General features: G+C 42.8%; 2 protein-coding genes and 1 long non-coding RNA gene across 4 annotated transcripts; 1 reads left to right on the top strand and 2 right to left on the bottom strand.

The window, feature by feature from the left end:
• Positions 1-264: 264 nt before the first annotated feature.
• On the bottom strand, positions 265-3,606 carry LOC116692385 (uncharacterized). Its single transcript, XR_004332692.1, has 2 exons — positions 3,509-3,606; positions 265-988 (listed from the first exon to the last, which is right to left on the bottom strand). It is a non-coding gene; the product is annotated as an uncharacterized LOC116692385 (long non-coding RNA).
• On the top strand, positions 974-7,185 carry wasa (WASP actin nucleation promoting factor a). Its single transcript, XM_032520646.1, is given in 12 exon segments — positions 974-1,287; positions 2,195-2,219; positions 2,222-2,334; positions 3,526-3,612; positions 3,760-3,856; positions 5,036-5,065; positions 5,167-5,202; positions 5,307-5,505; positions 5,609-5,784; positions 6,060-6,625; positions 6,791-6,902; positions 6,997-7,185. Coding segments are annotated over 12 exon segments (1,602 nt in total). The 5' UTR covers positions 974-1,185; the 3' UTR covers positions 7,056-7,185.
• Positions 6,641-19,408, bottom strand: sema3ga (sema domain, immunoglobulin domain (Ig), short basic domain, secreted, (semaphorin) 3Ga). Of its 2 annotated transcripts, none has more exons than XM_032520643.1 (18): positions 18,884-19,408; positions 17,009-17,145; positions 13,889-14,049; positions 13,720-13,782; positions 13,485-13,604; positions 13,186-13,279; positions 12,950-13,069; positions 12,685-12,830; positions 12,225-12,339; positions 12,057-12,126; positions 11,734-11,878; positions 11,408-11,630; positions 11,226-11,314; positions 11,095-11,136; positions 10,845-11,002; positions 9,626-9,693; positions 9,395-9,522; positions 6,641-8,905 (listed from the first exon to the last, which is right to left on the bottom strand). In XM_032520643.1, the coding sequence occupies exons 2-18, from the start codon at positions 17,118-17,120 to the stop codon at positions 8,489-8,491; spliced, it is 2,271 nt and encodes a 756-aa protein (XP_032376534.1). In that variant the 5' UTR covers positions 17,121-17,145; positions 18,884-19,408; the 3' UTR covers positions 6,641-8,488. The 2 variants fall into 2 exon arrangements, with proteins under 2 accessions (XP_032376534.1, XP_032376535.1); XM_032520644.1 differs by having other exon boundaries at positions 6,641-8,875.
• Positions 19,409-21,298: the final 1,890 nt, after the last annotated feature.

Raw genomic sequence — 21,298 nt, 5'->3', positions numbered from 1 at the left:
CAGTCCACTTCCTTACCATCTCAGATCTCATAGGACAGAAATTTGTATTGTATAAGGTAGTTTGCGTACAAAAAACATTTCAGTTTGTTCATCCATCAGTTGCTGTTTGATAATGCATTTAGGACTGTAAAATCTACTGGTGCTGCATTGTCCAAATTTCCCTGAACTGGCCAGAGAGTATTAGTCTGCAGGTTCACACTAACCATTCCAATCTACCAAAGTACAAGTTTGATGGCTTTTACGTGAACTTTTATTAATATTTTGAATGTGATATTTTTTGTTAATCTATTTTGACACTTAACATGACTGTTTTAGAGGGGATCATCTTCAAAGCTGAGCCGGGGGTGATTTTTTTTTAAATAATCCAACAGATACGGTGCAATTTGTGGTGTTGGGCTGCTATCCATGATGGTCAAACAGACAGTTACAGACAATCACGTGTGAATCAATGGCCACAGAGAAGTGCTTTGTACAAGTTTTTTTTGAATTCCTAAAAAGGCCCTGATTGCAAACCAAAGACTATATTGTGTCACATTGAAATAGGTTGTAACAAACTGTTTTTATATGTTCAGCCAAGGCCAATTACCATTCTGTGTTAACATTCTGTGTCTGTTGTAGTAGTCCTACAAACTCTTCCTAATTAAAATATTATAATTATAAATAATGACCTAAGGGGTTTAAGTTAAAACATTTGTTGTGTTTTCTTTGTTTCTTTAATATTTGACTTAAAAAAAACGTTTTGACTTTGTTATTCATCCTGTGCGTGTTTTAAAGTAATTTGAATGTCTTTATCTGACAATAAAGTATGTCTTTAATTTGTACCAAAGTTTCAAATTGCTTTTTATTCAAAGTTTAAAAAATAAAAAATGACGTCAGGTACACAATTTGGGTGGCTGCAAAGTGAGCATACTCACAGCAGGAGAAGAACAACAACAGTGCACTCCCTCCCTCTGAAAATGGAAGTCACAGATTCATGTGTGCTCTGCGTCTGAGAGAAAGAAGAAAAGTGGGGGTTAGAGAAGTGCGGTTGTCCGTTTCCTGCTTTCAGTTGATGTGTGCGCAGAACAGAGAAGAGAAACTTCCTTGAATAGAGAGCTTAGCATTCTGACAGCGTAGAGAGGACACATTTCAACAAGTGCTGTACACATGAGTTCAAGATAAACTGGGAGACTTATTACAAGGACCATGAGCCGTGGATCTAAATCTAAAAAAGAGAGCGCGTGGAGCTCTCTGCTAAGCCCGCAGGAGAATGAGAAGTTGGAGGAGCTGCTGGGCAGAAGGTGTATTGTAAGTTCTGAGCTGACTGAGGAGGGGCGGGGGGAGATAACCTGCTGTATTTATCCTGACATGTATCCCTTCTAAAGAGGAGGTTGTTGTAGAAGTGAAAAGAGAAGGCAGCCAACTGAATACAGGTTATTCTGGTCGCTACAGAAGAATGTAAATTGTCTCAGCCCCGATGACTTCTCTCTCTTGCCTGTGGTGGTTAAACACCATATCCTGTATTCGAATGAGCACAGTCGATTACTAAATGTTTAGCTAAGACCTTAACATACTCAATTTCCTAAGAATGTTGTAGTTTGACTTTTTTCCTAGTTTATTTTCTCACTTTTCCCTATTCAGGTACATTTGAATTCCAGACTTTATTTTGACATGCATTTTCTCGGAAGGAATGTATTGTGCGTTTATGCAGATGCAATTTCATTTGCTGACATTAGGTCATCAAAAAAAAGGAGGTAGCTGTAACAGGAAACGGTGGCTGAACCATTTCCTCCTCTCGTGTCAAAATTAGACTTGTTTTGTGTGTGTTTAGGTTGACAGTAAAGAGCAGAAGTTGTTTTGTTCCAGACTAATAGTGGGTTAGCGGTGTAAGCAGCGGCACAGGGACAAATGGCTGGGAGCTGAGAGACTGAACCGCCTCAGGGACAAAGGTTGCCCTTCTTATGAGTCCTTTGTTATCTCAACAAACGAAAGCAGACGAGGAAGTGAATCCTCGCCACAGAAATGCCTCTTTGCATGTTGACTGCGATAAAATGCCCCAGGTGTCCTATCAGTGCTAAACTGTTTACCATGTCCATGTCATGTCATGTCTGTCTCTGTGTGTGTGTGTGTGTGTGTGTGTGGTGTGTGTGTGTGTGTGTGTGTGTGTGTGTGTGTGTGTGTGTGTGTGTGTGTGTGTGTGTGTGTGTGTGTTTAGTCCATGGCCACTGCAGTAGCACAGCTGTTATGGCTCTGCCTCACAGCCCGTCCATGTGGAGCTTGCAGCACACTGGAGTGGTGTGCTTCATCAAGGACAACCCTCAGCGCTCCTACTTCATACGCATGTTTGATTTGAAGGTAACCTGTCAGGACAACGCCGCCATAAGGCCAAGAACCAAGAGTCTGACTACAGCTGCATGCATGAGAATCAGAGGTGGAAAGTAACCCATTACAGTTACTCACATTTGGACTTAAACTTCTCTTTCTTAATCCTTATGGGATGACTCCCGCTAGGAAACTGAAATTTCCAGCATCCGTTTTAGCAAGACTACAGTATAGAAGACAATATAAAGATAACAATAATAATAATAGTAACAACAATAAGAACCTTTGGCTATAAAAAGACATTTACCATGAATTATCTGTCAAAGTGTCAGTGTTGAGTCAAGTGTTAAAGTGTCCAGGTATTTATGTGAGTCCAGGTGTGTGTTTGGGTACGTACCTCTGCCCTACTTCATCCTCCCCCCCCCCCGAGTGAGGAGTTGTATAGTCTGATAGCATGAGGGACAAAGGAATCCTTAAGTCTGCTGGTCCTACACTTGGGAAGGTGCAGCCTTCCACTGAAAGAGGGTAGTTTTTAAAATCTTTAATTTTACTTTTCCTTAAGTGTGTTTTGTTTAAAGTATTGTACTTTTTTTAAATCACATGCGTTACTGGCAAAGTATCTTTTAACAAACTGACATTGAAAAGTGGCTTTGTGCCCTTATCAAATCACAAAAGACTGTAATTTAATTAAATGTGTATATATTAATTAAGTACAAATTACTTTTTCAATCAGCTACTTTTTACATTTACTTGAGTAGATGTTTAGAAGTTAATAAGTTAGTGTTACGTAGTGTTGAAAATGTCAAAAAAAAGTGACAAACATTAACAAAAAAACGTAAGAAAAACTTCAAAACATTGATAAAAAGCGTCAATAAAAGTTTTGATTATCAATTGTGACAGGAAGACAACACAAGGGTTAAGTAGAATATTTTTGGACTCTTTCCACCTCTGAGAATATTCAGGCCCTCTTTCACACTTTACACTTTACTTCTACACTGATCACCAGGGTTCAAAATTAACTTTTTCATCCACCAGCTGGTGAGTGAAGCACATCTGACAGCCATTGCATGTTTTATCAGCATTTTGCCTGCAGTAGTGTTCATTTTGAACCCTGCTGATGACCTAAGCTGTAGTGTGCGTCTCTGAAACTATGACACAAGATTAGTCACATGTTACACGAGTGTTATTGAAAGACCAAAACATGTACTATGTGTTTCTCCCCAGACGAGCAGGCAGGTTTGGGAACAGGAGCTCTACAACCAGATAGTCTACTCCTCGCCTCAGCCGTTCTTCCACACCTTCGCTGCGGATGTAAGCATGGCCTCATTTGACTCAGTTATGAAGTGATGCAATGCAATTTTTTTTTCCATCCAAACTAGAAGTAGGTCACACGTCTTGAAATGACACTGTTCTCACACGTTCATTGTGATGCCTTGTTCGTTCCTTTACGCGACGCAGGACTGTCAAGTCGGACTGAACTTTGCTGAGCAACAGGAAGCAGAAGCCTTCCAAGATGCTGTCGAGGATAAAATCAACCAGAGAAACAACCGTACAGGTCAGTTAGCAACAAATTAATCCTATCAATCATAGCCATCGTCGCAACTACAATACGTTTTATGGTATTGGACTATTTTGTTTGCAATATATGAACCTGGATTCTTAATACTGTTAACCCTCATGTTGTCCTTGGGTCAAATTGACCCGTTTTCCTATATCAGTGTTCATTTTAATTACCCAAAATAACATGATTGATGCCGCACAACGCTCTTTGGCATGTACAATTCTCTACTTACTTCTCTACTTGTTATTCAATTTTATATCATTTGAAAAAAAAAATTGAAGTGGTTTTCAATTTTAATTTAATTTTAATTTTAATCTGTTTATTGATCCCCATTGGGGAAATTACAATTTACACTCTGTGTCCACACTTTGTTAGTTATCACACACAGTCCTGAACTACACACACACACGCTCAGGATCTGTACATGCACTAATGGAGAGATGCCAGAGTGAGTGGGCTGCCAGCCGAACCAGCGCCCTGAGCGGGGGGGGGGGGGGGGGGGGGGGGGGGGGTACGGTGCCTTGCTCAAGAGCACCTGGCAGTGCCCAGGAGGTACTATTTTGAAATAGTATTGAGTAAAAGTTGACAAATTCCAGTCTGTGATTATCCATCAACATCCATTCCTTTAATTTTAGTCTAAATAATTCCTACTTTCTGCTTTTCTAACTCAAACATTATGTATAATTTCCTAAAAATTAGGTTTGTTGAACATAAATACAAAAATAACTGTAAAACTAAAGTGTGTCTTAGTGTTAAAAACGTTAAAAAAAAGGGAAAAACATTCAAAAAAGCATCAAAGTGTTGTAAAAAGGGACGTTGAAAACATTGATAAAAAGCGTCAACAAAAGTGTTGATTTCATTTTGGGAAACAGGTTAACACTTTTAAATTTCTTTTTTTTTTTACCAAAGTCAGACATATTGTATACAAGTGAGTCCTTATCAAGAAGTTGCTAAACAGAAATTGTAGTGGACATTTTCTCAGTGTTCTTTGACAAATATAGAGAAGGCTGATGGATCGATAAATGACAATTGACAATTACTTATATTTATGTTTCAACAATAGGTACTTGTTTTTTAGGGTATTTTAGCTGAATATTATTATTATATTGTGTTATGATTACGGTGTGGTAATGTGTTGCCAAATGGTTTCTCTCACCTGCTTGTTGTTGACAGATAAGAAACAGCGCCCCCCGCCGCCGAGTGGTAAGATAGCAATTCAACTTCATGACTGCAAAATTGCATTTTGACATATGTGGCAAACGATAGGAGTCCACATATTTATTTCCTGTTTTCTGTCGCTGTAGACCGAGGTTCCCTGCCTCCAGTCCCACAAGAAAAAGGTGCTCAACATGTCTCTAGTGTAACTTTAACTATCACCAAGGATGCATGAAATGTAATAATATTGACATACTATCCTGCATGTTCTCTGTATCTCAACCAAAAGCTTCACCTGGCAGCCCCGGTTCTCTTCACATTGCCACAGTGGACATCCAAAACCCAGATATCCATGCTTCACGCTACCGCTCCGTCCCTTCACCCGCTGCTTCCTCGCTTCTAAGCGGGAGAGGAAAGAAGGACAAGAAGAAAGGGAAAAAGGGCCCTAAATTCTCCAAAGCAGACATAGGGGCACCCAGTGGATTTAAGTGAGTGCTGACCCGATGTCAGTTTGGTTAATATCTAGAGAGGATGTGGTTTTACAATATGTGTTAAAATGATGTTACTTACTTTTGTTTCCTCTCCTGTCAGGCACGTTGGTCATGTGGGCTTTGATCTCAACAACCTGGACCCTGATCTGCAGAACCTGCTCTCCCAAGCTGGGATCGGTGAAGATGAGCTGAAGGATGAGAGGACCTCCCAGCTCATCTATAATGTCATCGAGCAGTCCGGTGGCATGGAGGCAGTCAAAAAGGAGGCGCACAGAGGTTAGCCTCGCGCTTCATCATTCTTAATCTCACTGCTCACTAGACCCGTTTGAAAAGTGGTAGGTAGAGGCCCTAGCCTTATCAGGGCCTAACCCCAGTCTTTACAACTAAATAAAAAGTCATAAATCAAGCAGACCATTTTAAAAAACTCAAATTTATGTACCAACTAATCTAGCTATTATGATAAGACAGAAAAAACAAGAATAAAAACAGCATGCATTATTAACACCAGTGTGATTTTCACATTATGCTTATTTTCTTCCATTGCATCCTAGCCCCTCCTCCACCTGGCAGACAAGGGCCTCTGCCCGCTGTGCCAGGCTCCAGTCCCTCCGCTCCGGCCCCTCCACCTCCGAGAGGCCGCTCTGGCCCCCTGCCTCCAATCCCAGGCCAGTCCCCGCGAGGAATCCCATCCCCGCAATCACCTCCTACACGCGGAGGCCTGCCACCCCCACCTCCGCCGACAAGCAGAGGTGGTCCTCCCCCGCCGCCGCCCCCAGCACACTCTGCATCTTCTCACTTGTCCTCGCCATCCTCAAGGCCCTCTCCCGTCTCACCCTCCATCTCCTCCCACAACCTGCCTCCACCCCTGCCACCGTCCGGCCCACAGCGCTCCGTGGGTTTCCCGCCTCCGGTCCCATCTACACCCAGCAAGGGAGGTCCTCCACCTCCCCCTCCTCCACCCCCTCCACCTTCCCAAACCCTTGTGTCTTCAAATTTCCCAGCTCCTCCTCGTCTTTCCGGTGGCCCACCCCCACCGCCCGCCCCTCAGTCGGAAGGAGTGGGAGAAAGCAGAGGAGCTCTGCTGGATCAAATCCGATTGGGGAAGAAGCTCAGAAATGTAAAGCAAACTTCCTTTTTCTCAGAAAAACATTTAATACATGCTATAGAAGTACACAAGTCTGGATTGACATGGCGAAATGCGTAATAAGTCCAATTTAGTTTTGGATATTAGATATTTATGGTCATGTTCAAACGCCTGTCCTCTTGTCCCGGTGTGTTTTAGGTGATTGACAGTCCTGATGCAGCTCCACCCACACCACCAGAGTCAGGCGAGGGCATCGTTGGTGCCCTCATGATGGTCATGCAGAAGAGGAGTAAAGCCATCCATTCCTCTGGTAAATATTAGAACAGTCATTACACCCTACATTGCAGAAGAGTTGAACCAAAAAAAGCCTCATACTTTATCTTTATATCTGTCCTCTCTCTCAGATGAAAGTGAAGATGAGGGTGGAGATGAAGACGAAGACGACGACGAATGGGATGACTGATGACAGAAGTTCTTGTTTGTGTGGATTTAGTTCAACTGGGATTTTGGTTATAAACCTCGGAATTGCAATACTGGTACATTGGTTTTATTTCAGGTTCAATAATTAATAATAAAACTGGAATATGACTTGAGGTGATTAACGAACAACTAAATATAAAGGACTTGAAAGTTAAAATAAAGAAGTTTAAGAGAATTCTGAAATGTTTCTATACTATGAGCTTGATCATTTCCAGTGTAGGATTCATCAGCATGGCAGCACATGGCACAGTGTTACTCACGATGACGGGGAAAACAAATCTGGATCCGACATTTCCACTATAAAGAGCCTTTTTAAAAAACTGTAAATACAGCATACGACAAAACTATCAATATTAAATCTGGGCCAGTTCCATTCCCATTTTTGTAATAACATACTGTACATGGAAAAAAAAGATTATGTTCCTGTTATATTTTCTCATACTGTGCAAAGATCCCAAATTCCCTCGAATACCACCACCGACAAAGTGCATAACTGGAAGAACACTGTATGCTATGCATATCTTCAACACTCACATACTGTAGGTCACTAGAGCACAGGACAGTAAGGGAGTCATTATATGACAACATCCAATAAAAACATTACACCGTACAAACATCATTACACACTGAGTAAAATGTACAACTTGCAACAAACATATGATGCATGCAACATATGCATTTATATCATACATCAAGAGTAATCCAATGACCATATATATATTATATTCACAACCAATATATTACATTTTTGTTTCAAGATACTTGACGGTAACATACCTGTTCTGTTGAAGCCTGTTAACTACACGCAACGTCAGTTTACCAGTTTCCTGTACAACGACAAACTTGTGTTAAATACACGATCCATCACAATGAGCAGTCTTGTTTACGGAACTCTTTGTTTGTTGCATTCAAGGACAATCGTTAATAAATCCGCAGCTGAAAATCTGTGCTCTCACTAGTTGTGTAGTCGGAAAATGAAATCTAAAAGACACATAATAAGCAAACATGGATGTTGTGGGAAAAATTACATTTTTTTTTTTTTTCTTTTTTTTGATTCTTGCACCACAAACGTTGACCTTCCAGAGTGATTCTCAAGACAACCGTTGCTGGGGTTTCCCACGAGCATCTGAACATGCCAAAAAATTGAAATGTCAGACTAACACAAGCTGACACCTGAAACATGGACAATCTAAATATGTACAGCAATCTTTGGGAAGTGGTGACAGATAATGTGAAATACACACATTTTGTATTCGCGAAACTGACACTTGCAAAACCACAAATATAGTACTTTAACAACAGCATGACAGCATCACCTGAATGAATGGAGGTGACACACAAAGATGCATGTCAAAACATAAAGGTCCACCAGAATAGTCCACACAGGCCGGTGTTGGACAGCGTCTGTCCTGTCCTCTAGCCGAGGCCTTGGTCCTGGCCCTCTGTGTGCCTGCGGCTGGTGCGCTTACGCTGCTGCTGCTGTTGTTGCTGTTTGGGACTGAGTTGTTCCCAGTAGGACTGGCAGTACTGGTTAATCAGTCTAATCTCAGGTGGGAAGGGTGTGGAGAAGAGAGATGACTGCGTGTAAGGTCCAGCTTGGCGGGTTTGGGGCTCTTCATCCTCATCTTGAGCAGTGAGCGCTAAAACGATGTCTCGATCCAGGATGCGCAGTGCCACGCGGGCCACGGTGTGCTTAAAGTTGTTCTCAGTGGCAAGGCAATGGTAGAGCCCCGCGTCTGATTGGTTGAGAGACTTCAGGAGGATACCGTGATTGGTCTTTAGAATCCCTCCGACACGGTTGAGCTGCAGAAAAGGGAATGAAATAGCAGGAGTCTAAGAGAGGGAACAACACATTTGAATTTGTATACAGATTTGGGCAAGTGATTGATGCTCATTTGAAACAATGTTTTTTTGGGGGGAAAATACGTTTTATCGCTTTCTGGCTGATAATTAAACGAGAAAATTGAAAAATCTGTCCTGTACTGGTGAAGCTAAAGCAAGTAGCTAGTTAGCTTAGCATCATAATTGGAACCAGGGTGACAGCCTGGCACTGTCAGAAGGAAACAAATCCACTTGCCAGCACCTCTGAATCTCAATCATTATCATGGTACATCTCGTTTGTTTGATCCATACAGAAACCAAAGTGTAATAACAATGTGTTGGGGTTTTACAGGGGATGTTTCTCTATGTCATTTTGCTGGACAGGCAAGAGTGTTCTATATTATTCTCATCTAACCTTTTGCAAGAAAGCAATAGTCATATTTCCCAAAATGTCAAACTGTTCCTTAAACATTTCCTAAGAATGTAACCGTGCTTTCTCACCACTTTCCTCTTTCCTTCCCGCTGGAAAAGCCACTTGACGGTGGCCTGAGGAGAGCGAGGCTGACACTCCAAGAAGGTACTGCTGCCCTCCACCCCGAACTGCACGGTTTCTCTCAGACGTTTCTCCACTGCACAGATAGACAGAAGCTAATGGTGACAACTACTCAAAACAACAACAAAAAAAATGTAAAGTGTGCATGATAGTTAAACACACAAAAAAAGTTGCCATACCTTTGGCATTGAAGCCCCTGCACTGCCTCAGTGGGTCACCATGTTTGACATCCTGTCTTCTGCTCCTCCTGAGATAAAGATCAGAGTTAAGTTGACACACATCACTTTATTATTTAGAACTTCATGTCCTATGGTCCCGTGATAAGGTCCAGGAATTTGGAACCGGGATACATGATAATAACCTACAGTATGGCTAAGCACATAAGAAACCGGGTCCACACTAGTTTGATGATAGCCAGACAGATTATTTTAAGAGGACGGAAGAATGAAGGGGTGCCGTCAATCCAGGCGTGGACTTGTGAGACGGCTAGGGTAGCAGCGTTGGAAAAGAAATGTCATCTACATAACAGTTTGCCAGATTGGATGGCTACACTAGAAAATGGGGGAAGTACCTGAGCTTTCTGGAGGGCTCCTAAGAAGCTATGTGCTGGGGAGTGACGCGTATGATTTATGGTGTTTGTCATTTAACCCTCACGTTGTCCTCGGGTTAAATTGTCCCGTTTTCCTATATCAATGTTCTTCTTAATTATTACCCAATTGTAATTACCCCAAATAACATGATTGATTCCACACAACGCTCTTTGGCAAGTACAAATCTCTACTTTCATTAATTTTGGGGTGTCTTAGTCAATTTTATAGCATTTGAAAAAAAACTAATTGAAGTGGTTTTGAAATAGTATTGAGTAAAAGTTGACATATTCCAGTCCATCAACATCCATTCCTTTAATTTTAATCTAAATAATTCCTAAAATCTGCTTTTTTAACTCAAACATTAGGTATAATTTCCTATAAATTAGGTTTATTGACCATAAATTCCAAAAATAACTGTAAAACTAAAGTTCATAAGTTAGTGTTACATAGTGTTGAACGTAAAAAAAAGTGACAAACATTGAAAAAATGCGTCTCAAAAGTGTTGAAAAAAGGACAAAAATGCAAGAAAAAGTTAAAAACATCAATAAAAAGCAACAAAAGTGTTGATTTTAAATGTTGATGGGATGACAACACAAGGGTTATACATAGGGGTGTAGTTTATTGTCTATTTTGTTACTATTTTAATGAATGGATATTGTTTTTCTATTATTGAATATTGTAGTTAGTGTTTCATCTTTCTTAAATTTTGTCTGGGTGGGTGCAAATTGTACGTTTTGTATGTAAAAAAAAAAAAAAAAATGTTAATCACAAAAAAAAAAAATAGAACTAGAGAGAGATGTCCTCTGACCTCTTGGTGGACGGGGTGAAGGCAGAGCAGCTCTCTCCATCCCAGGCACAGTAGGGGTCTCGAGCCAGACAGCAGTCAGAGCAGGCCCTGCCGTACACGCCACAGCGGTGCAGCGACACCTGGGTCAGCCCCGCGTCCGATGACACGTACAGCTGTTGCTGTGGTAACACAAGACAAATACATTTAGCTCTTGCACTGAAATGGGAATCACCAAGTCAGATTTGGCTTTGGGAAGATTTTTTTGGCTTACTCTTTTAGAGGATATCTTCATTGTTTTGACTGGAGCTCTGGACTATAAAATAACAAAAAGATAAATCAGTAAAACCTCCTAATCCTTTAGATTTAGATTTTGTCTTTTCAGGACCACATGTTTAGACATACCCGGAAAACCTCCACTTCCTCTAGCGTCAGTTCCTCCATGCTTGTCGGGTCCTTTGGCAAAACGATAACCTTTTGGACAGTGCCTCGATCTAGAAGTGAGAGAAAGTAAATTTACAACCTATGTTCTTGCCAAACTGATCCTCCAGCGGGACAAGTGCCATCAGCCCTACAGCTGTCCTCACCTGTCCCCAGGAAGAGAACCTCATAGCGTCCATCCACAGCGTCCACCTGATCCACCACCATGGCAGTGAATCGGTAGTCCACGCCGGTTCTCACCACCAGGGGGCAGCGGTGGATTGGGTAAACTGGATGGATCATGAGGGGATGAGCTCGGATGAAATTCACAGCCTCATCTGAAAAGTTCTTGGAGGAACGGATACCAGGAGTGAAGGTTCCTCCTGGACACTGGATGGGAGGAAAGAATAATTTGGTAACTTTTGATGCAGATTTTAGATGTCTGTGGTTTATTTGACTGCGTCTGTTTGGAGATAACATGACTGAAACGCACTGTTCCAGGCCGTGGGTAGGGAATCTTGCCAGTGTACTCTGTCCATTGGTAGTTATGGCCATGCTTGTGGGCAAACGGTCCATTGAAGACATTGCGGATATCAGCCATTGAGTACACGCAAACGGCTGAGCCCTTGAACACAGAGCTTGAGCAGAAACAGACAATTAAGGTGAGAGGGAGAGGTAGGAGACAGCCTGCACCCTATCCCTGAAATTACAGCGTGAATCGACCACAAAAATGCGTGCGTACCAAAAAAAAAAAACATGTGCAATGGAATTTTGTGAGGTGTGAATTCATCAAACGGGCTTCTGAAAACAACTCACCCCGCAGTAGTGAAGAGAGCGTACACCATGGGGTTTCGTTCATCCTGTGTGGGCTGAATAAACACATCCCCTGGAAGAAAATAGAAAAATCAATAACACAACATTAAAAGCAGTTGAAATTAAAATGCACGCAGTTTGAACGTAGTGCCTTTTTTCTTGTGGCCTCACGTAGTTCATCGAAACGTGTCTCCACTCCATCTTCTCCTATCACTGAACAGATAAGACGGGCCTTCAGGAATGTCGTCCAGCGGTTCACCAGGGACTTCTGGCCTCCTTCATCATTCTAGACAGGAAAGAAAATTAGGTCACGGCTCAATAACCACAATGCATTTCATATTACAAGGTAAGCGGCATATACTTTACACTGTTGGAAAAGTCTGTAGAAATATGGGCTATTATAGTATGTGAATCTGAAGGAATTTTCTGCAATGATGAGGTGTTTTTTTTGTATCATGATTGTTGGATTAACAGAAATGTAAAGGTACAGAGGGTATACTGTAAATCTACACAATTAACAGAAATGTCCGTAAACGGAGCGGAATAGGTACTGGTAATTTTCTGCCAGGACATTATCCATTTTTCTACAGATTTTTGTCTTACAGTGTATAACGATGTGGTTTTGCCTCACCAGACACACTCTTCCAACCCTGGCTAAAACGCTGGGGCTCGCCCCGCCACTCGAGTCTAGACTCTTCTCCCGAAAAAAGAAGTAAAGCTTGTCGTCGTTCCTTTCTGCACTGTCAGGGATCTGCTGGATCTGAACAAACACAGGCTCTGGAGGATGAAAACAGATAAGCGGAGAGAGGATTGAGGCAAGTGGTTGTCAAATAAAATGAGAGGAATCATAACCTGTAATCAACAACATTTACCTCCTCACACCCACACTTACTCACCGTTGAGCCATCTGGAGTCATACTGCTCTGTCCTGATTGCTGTTCTCCCTCCCATGGTCCTGAACAGAGTAGCATCTGTACTCATGAAGTCAATATGGACCCCTGCATATAGGTTACCATCTGCAGACGGGAAACAATGAGAGAATGGAAAAGTGAGATTTTTTGTTGATTCAGTAGCGAAAGGAAATGATAGGATTATGTGTTTTTATTTTGTATCTGAATGAAACAGGTCTTACTGATCAGAACTGCAATGCTCTCCTGTTTGGGATCATAGGAACACTTTCCCTTCCCTGAATCTGCATACCCAGGGACTAGCCTAAACAGGTAGTCCTGCAGAGGCAAAATAGACAGGGAGAGCATGCATAAAAATAGACAGCTATAACGTCACATGGGAGCACGGGGGAAAATCACAAACAAATCAGTGTCCCAGTTTGTGGTCCTGAAATATTTAGCAGGCCAATGCTTTCCAGGCCTGCTGCTCAGGGATTTTAGCTGTAAATCCCACTTGGGGAACTCTAAATGTCTTTGTGTTCACCTCTGCCCTCCAGCCTCTGTTGATGAATGTGCAGATAGGTTGGTACGCCCCCGTTCCACAGGTGTAGAGGTGGGTGCGGTTCCACGGCTCTATCAACCGCACAAAGTTGGCACATTCACCCTGGACAAAGAGGAGTAAGACAAATGGAATTTCAAACATCCTCGTCGTCATTGTCCCGTCTTGATGGTCTCAGATTTTTGAAAGAACAGGATGTAAATACTGTACGTGATCCCACCTGTCTTCCCTTTCCTGTCATCTGACATTCTCCCTTTCTCTTAGCAGACGCTGGCCAGTGAATCTGTGTTATTGGAAAACAGCAAACAGGATCAGTGCATTAGAGACTTAATGCTGTATACCATATAGAAGACTGGGTTAAAGAAAAATGAAAAGTTGGTTGTACACACTATGAGTGGCTCCTTGTTGACATTGTGCATGTCCAGAGCCACCAGGTACTCCCGGCTGCCTAGGTACAGACGGCCCTGGTCCTGATCCATCAGGAGGATGCGGTAGTCGCTGGTGTTGAAGGAGAAACTGAAGGGCCGCGCTGCCCTCGTGTCCATCAGTTCTGTGTGAAAAGGGTTGTTTTGTCAAAAATAAAAATAAAACACCTCCTCGCCATTTGGAAAACCAACAGCAGGGGGAGCAAAGGTGACCTCTCAAACTCTAATCCCATTGTTACTTTTATGCCTTTAACATTACCGACTTGGATGAACTTCCGGTCCCCTGAGCAACACCTCTCTCACTTCTTTTCTGGAAAATGTGTGTCACTGATTAAATATAACTCGACTTGGAGCATTTTAAGAAACATATTCGCTTTTAAGATCTCAATATTTTATGTGTCCTGACTGGCTGATTGAGTTTAAGGCGCCACATGCCCCGGTGAGTTAGGCGAAAAAGCAGGTCCCCGAGGAAACACGGTCAGTGGAACCCTGAGCTAATTCTTAAGATCAGGATTGTGTTCAGCAGAGCGTAACCTGTTAGGACACGCCACAGTGGAAAAGGTTGCTCCTTTTTTTTGTTCTCCTGAAAGCTTTGATTGAACAACTTTCATCTGCTGCGAGACAAACGGACTGCATGCTACACTCTCTACCTCTGAATGAGATTTATTTTTTCTTTCCTCCATCCAACAATTCATTTCAAACACATAAAAAGCAACACACACACACACACATCTGTGACATGTGTAAGTGTAAGCTATTGACCACCACCATATGTGCACACTGGGACACAGCTGAGACATGAAAAAGACAGCAGGCTTACGTATTGACAAATGTTACAGAGACCCTCAGAAGCCAGCTTACAGGGATTGAGGAGGAAGCACAATCTTTATTTACATCAAAGCGCCTGCCATCTTCCTTTTTTCGAGGTCAATGTTAACAGGATGCCGTCAAGGCGCTTGCTAAACTAAAATAATCTACGCAGCAATCGGATCTCCGGAGGACACGAGATGGAGCCTCGGAGGTGGGGATGAGGTCCAGTTCTGTTCCTGAGAGGTAAACACAGGATAACGAGCCTTTGGCCCGGCTCCACTGGGCCATAGTGGATTCACTGAACAGTCTAAATGTAGAAACGCCACACCCCCATACATGTGTCCATTCTCCAAAAATAGCAAACAATGTACTGCCATCATCTGGTAAACATTCAGCAAACACTTATCCCCTGACAACTTTCTGACACTGATAGGAAAACACTGGGAAGGACACACAATTCAACTATAGAGCTACTATAAGCCATGTAAGCTCTCATGTTACAACTTGACAACATATTGTCACTAGGGCCCTAATGACCACTGCCGTTTAGTGTATGAACAAACTGGTGACAGCACAGAGAAGGCATGAGATTGTAAAACACAGCTTCAATTACACTGCACATTTTGCTCTCTAGCAGTGCTGACTAATTCTAGCAAACGAGACTCGGTCAGTCCCTCTGAAGTGCGTGTGGGACTGACACAACTTCCCAGAGACAGAGGAAACAATACGAGATCTCTATCCTCTGCAGGCCTCCTGGACCCCAGAGTGTCACTCCGGCCGGCTCATTCGTTCACAGGAGTCACATGTCCTCCAGCAGCCCCAAAGCCTCCTCCACAGGCGCCTCGGGGAACAAAGAGACACGGTGTCACAAACAATGAACAATAAATCCTTGGAATGGCAGAAAACAGTTGGGGAGTAAATCCAACGTTTCTCCTTTTTGTTCGGTATTAGGGGGAGGGGTGGTAGAGGTCTTTGAATGTGGCTGCTTTATCTTCAAAATCTCACCAGCAATCCAATAATTCAGCACCTCTCCGTGGTTCTAAACAAGCCCCGTACATGAATTTGTCATGGAGGGAGCCGTACAGATGTGAATTCCTTGTATCTTACAGTGGGGGAGTGATCAAGCTCAAGACCAAACTTGTGTAATTGGTCAGACTAGTCCTTTGTGCACTATGCTGCAAAACACAAAACACACACTGGTGTGTGTATAAGCTGTTTACTTGAAGGGGATTAGTGTTAAAGGTCATATAAAAATGCCCTGCAATCACTCTCTCAAGCCTCAAATGGAACCGTCGCCACATATGACAGCCCGCGGACAGCATGTAGACAGCTGTTTTCAGTCGTACAAAATCCGATGAATTCCAAACAGCCCTGCGTGCAGACTCCAAGTCTCAGTTATCAACCACAGATCTCGTTATTAAGATGTCTCACGTTGACGTCCTACAAAATCTGAAATTTTTCTCACTGAATCCCTGCAACACATTGAAGCTGCCTAGACTTGACCTGCTGGGAGAAGAACATTTTGACTCACCTTCTACATGAAAGGCAAAGTTGGAATCAAACCTCTAATTCTTACTTACAGGTACTCAAAGTATGACGTGTGTGTGTGTGCGCGTATGCGTGTGTGTGTGTGTGTGTGTGTGCGTGCACTTGAAGTTGCAACATGATACGGATGCAAAGATAACTGTAATCATCCAGCATTGTTTTGATCAAAAGGTGTCTTCTACGTATTTGTAACACGAATCTCTGCTGTTAGAGTTATTGAGGACAAGTAAACGACACAGGAAAAACCCAAACACCAATTAAAAAAAAAAAAAAAGGCTTTAAAACCACCATCCTCCCCTACGTTGAACTCACACCTTGAGGCCAAAACATTACAGCTCTACAATATCCTTTTGCGCCCGCGATCAAATTTCAGGTGTTTCCTTCTTGTGTCATCACGCCAGACATCAAAAACAAAGAAAAAATGACAGGTCAGACTGCAGTTTGCGTGGGTTTTAGGGTGTGAGGAGAAACCTTTGTCGCAGGGCACTACCAGTTACCAGCCGCACGCAATATCCACCTTTTGTTTTCAGTGTTGTACTGTTTGACATGTGGCAGGAAATATGTTCTTTGCATAGTACGTATAAAGAGGAAACATAACTGCCGGTGTGGATGTGCGCATGAGTTTGTGCGTGCTCGAGTGACTTAGTGGGCGAAACCACACAAGTGAAAGAAACTATTAAGACAATCCCTGCTGCCAGAAGAAGTTTTAGTTAATCCGTGTGAGCTCACCTTTGAAGGAGAGGCGAACCCGCGGAGAAGACTGCTGCAGGCCTGAGACTCTGTAAACACATAAGGCCAACAGGAGGAGTTGGGCTCCAGAGGCTGTCATGGTAACGGTCATGCAGGTAGCCCACAGAGATCTAAATCTGGATAAAAAAAAGAAAGAGGAATGAACTATTATTATAGCATACCCCATGCAAGCAAGTGTGTGTCTCTCTCTCTCTCTCTCTCCCTCTGATCTCTATGATCAGAAGTTTGGCCTGCAGCCTTCTAAGGCGAGACGTATAGTTTGGCAGGAGAGAACAACGTCCAACGTCTTCACACCTGCTCGGGAAAATCTGACAGCCCTATTATTTATTTAAAGTGTAAATGTAGTGAGGTATGTGTTAAGACTGTATAATAGTACGGTCTCAAAAAGGAGATGGATGTCTTCTTGTCTTCATCCTGTCCATTTTCTCAAACAGGTTTTAATTTTCTTTAAAACATACTGTATTTCAGCCACGTTTTTTTTTTTTTTTATGAAGACAGAATAAAACAAGAGTGATGCTCATCAGTGATTCCCTCTGCCTTTGTCTCAGTCTTTCAAACAAAGCAAGTTGACGAGTGAAATACATGACAGTTCAAAGAAACAGGTAGTCCTCGCTGAAACCATTTCTGACAGTTCAGGGGTGTTGAAACGGAGTCTAACTGTTAAACCTTAACTCAAGCATTCATTATGCATCTGCACTTTGCTGGAGAGGATCCCATATAAATTATGAATACTAAAAGCTGAGTCCACAACATCCATTAAATTGTCTCCCTGAAGGTGTGCTTTGCTCAAACTATAAGCCATCCCACGGGCTTTTCTTTTTCCTCATGGCATCCAATGTAGCCGAGGCCCCCAGTGGCACACGTACACGCCTCGAAAGGAAGGCTTTTAGGGAGAGTTGACAGACTAGACAGATTTCACAAAAACCCATTTAGTTTCACAATAAGGCATCAATTAATGTGTGGCACATTATATCCCAAAATATGTTCCCATAAAAAAAATAGGAGCAGTCTGATGAAACTGAAATGACTGACAGGGCAAACATTTAGAAATGAAAAGCAGAAACCAGTGGAAACGCCTTGCAGCCAGGCTTCCTGGCATAGTCCCACAGTTGCCATATATCTGCTCACCAGGGGAGCTTGATCTCTATTCTTCCTAGCAAACACAGTATATTCAGTGTTCATAATACATGTGCACCATGAGGTGGGCAGTCAAAAAGATTTGGACACACATTTCATGCAGACTCAAGGATGGACCCTTAAAACAGCACTGGGTCAATGTGACCAATTTAAATAGAATTAACAAACACTTCACCACAAATGTTACTACTAATCATAATAAAATGAGCTAGAACTGGCGTTTGTATTAAGTCACTATTTGCAGACATATAGTTAATGCATTGGCAACAGGGCAAAATGGGTGATTATCAAAATGCATGACCCACCCATAATATTCCATCTAGGCTACTATCATTTAAATGCTGATAGCAAATGAATATGTATGTGGGGTTCTATGATGGCCTGATTGTACTTCGAGGTATTTGTATGAATGGCAGTATTTCTACTGTTCTTGGGGTTGGGAAGGAACGACAGCAGCAGCTGTGATAACATTTTATTTATATATATATATATATATATATATATATATATATATATATATATATATATATATATAATTATAGGATTTTAATACCCTAGTTCTCTTTCTCGCGGAGGAGTGCGCACTTACCTGTGAACTCAACATCCAGATATAGGAACCGAACAAATGTGAGTACTTCACAGTCATCTACCATTGGCTACAGAGTAACCGCCGCACAGGAGTTCAAAGTTTAACCAGAGACAAGTTAAACGTCCTACCTTTTGCTTGCTGACTTTCTCGATATACCCGCGACGAGATCTGAGATCCAAAAAGTTGCGGGATGTTACCGCTGCATTCCCCGCGTGTTGTGCCTCGGATCCGGGCTGGAAAAAATCTCCTCTCAGCAGCGCTGCGCAGGGATAAAACAATCCGATAGGTTTGCAAAGTCCCCTCAGGAAAGAAAGGGAAGCAAGCTGCCTAATCAGTCGCTGTTAACCGACGGCATTTCTCCCATTCGACATTACAGAAAAGCACAGCTGATCCCTGAATGCTTGTTCCACTCTTTCCAAAAACAAAAAAAAAGTTTAAGCCTGGATGGCAGCAACCATCACCGTGATGTGAGCAAGAGCTTGGTCCATTGATCTTTGAAAGGGAGTTTGTTTGAGTGTGAATCAAGGGACCAGGTGCAGGTGTTGGAAGAGTGTGTGCCCTGCTGTCCTCTCCCTTCTGTTCTGCCCCCACCCAGCCTTCCCTCTCCTGTTGGCCCACAGCAGCATTGGACCAAACCTCTTGGTACACCATATGGGTATGATTAACCCTGTCACTGCTAGTGAGTTTAGCACACTGCTCCACACTACACTGTAAACTGCCATTCATCTATGCCAGCTCAATAGTTCTCTCTCTCTCTCTCTCCTTTTGGCAAAGTTTTTTATTTCAGTGGAATAATTCAGTTAAATGGGGATGGGCATACAGTCACTGCTTTATACAAATGTTTTTCTCATGCACCAGGAGGGCCGCAGACCTATTCTTATACATGATTCAGGGGCTAAAATCCACTATTAAACAGGAGCCGGCTCTGCCACCCGGGACAATGTCACCGTTACTCTCCAGCTCCACATGAGAGCCAGGTCAGCCGAAGAAAGATTCCTTGGATTCCTGTCTGGTTGGCTCTAGAGCTCATGACAACAGTGACAAAGCAACCAAAAGGGGGGTGGTGGGACTTGACGTAAAGGACAGCCATCCAGCCATCCCTTGGGCTTGAAATTAAAACAGCTTTTCAGAGCGCCTCTCATCATTACTGGCTTTGGGGTGAGCTCTGACGCAGTATGGCGCACTAAAGGACACAAAAGCAGAGGGTGAATGTATTCTGAGCTGCGGCCCTGCAAGACAGTGGAATAGAATCAACACATGAGGCAATGTGGTGTGTCGGTGTGGAAAAGGTCAAGGTTCCTGGCAAGCCTCAAAAAGCTTTAATTCCAACTTTTTTTGGGAATATATCTTTAATGCACATTCTCGGGTTTGAGTTGTTGTCACACAGGCAGAGAATGCAGACAGTGACCTTGTCTCCAGTTGGGTATCAGCTAGATGAGATCTACATGCAGGGGTGTGTCAAGATGTGTCCAGGAGGGAGTCTTTATTTCCTGGCCCACAGGAGGCATCCCTCTGTTTCCAGCTGAGGAAATGAGTCACTGGTGTGTGCCAAGTTCAGGTTTCCGTGTGCTCTCAACTTTGGCCATGGGCACCGGGCCACTGACCAGCTCCCACCGCTTCATAAGCACCTCCTAACATCATCCATATCCCCTACTGCAACATTGCGTGGTCTTATCTGACCAGCATGCACCCACTACTGTCTCAGCTTGCTAACACGATAACCGCAGCGCTTCACTCACCGGTGCCATGGGTATTTTTGACAGTGAATGTTAGGACAAGGAGTAGAAAATAGCGGCCGAACAGGCAGGATGTTGCCTCCAACATGATGAATGGAGACAAAGAGTGTGGATTAGAAAAAAAACACTGAGTCTTTTTTTTTTGTTCATAAATAGCTCTGTCAGGAAGATCTTCAGGTAATGTGAAGGTAGACCTTTATCCCTGCAGGCCAACCGAAGGCTCCAGATAAATCCTCGGCCCTCAGACACATCAATCATGACAATTCCTCTATTGTCCCCTGGAGGAAAAACAACCCATTACCTGTTAGCCATTTTCTGACCTACTGATGGTCTTTTCTACATGTACGGTATATTGATGAAACCAGAAGTGTTTGAACATGCCTGCTACAGAGAGGCACGGCCAGGGCGTTGCCAATGCATGCTGGATAGACTACCGTGACCCTGAGAGGAAATTACAGGCTAGAGAAAATAAAAGGTACAGTATTCACCAGGATCATTTTCTCCATTTTCAACCACAACACTTCTCACGTGGCTTTTTCTGGTCTTGTAATTATTATCTTACACGTCCGTAAAAAATGTAAACATGATGAATACAAGATGAAGGAAACAGGTGCTTGCATCCACGGACTTCACACATCATTGGTTATCAAAGGAAAGAAACTTTGGAAAACCTTTTTGACATAAAGAGCGCATACGTGGCACACATTCCAGTTGCAGCCTGTTCGCCTCGTACTGTATTGAAAGTGAGGTGAGCACTGTACAGGCATACTGTAGCTGCAGCTACCCTGAGATGGAGCACCGTCTGCA

This window comes from Etheostoma spectabile, chromosome 7 (assembly GCF_008692095.1).
Source record: "Etheostoma spectabile isolate EspeVRDwgs_2016 chromosome 7, UIUC_Espe_1.0, whole genome shotgun sequence".
In the NCBI taxonomy this organism is placed as follows: domain Eukaryota; kingdom Metazoa; phylum Chordata; class Actinopteri; order Perciformes; family Percidae; genus Etheostoma; species Etheostoma spectabile.
This window is presented reverse-complemented; position numbering and strand designations above follow the sequence as displayed.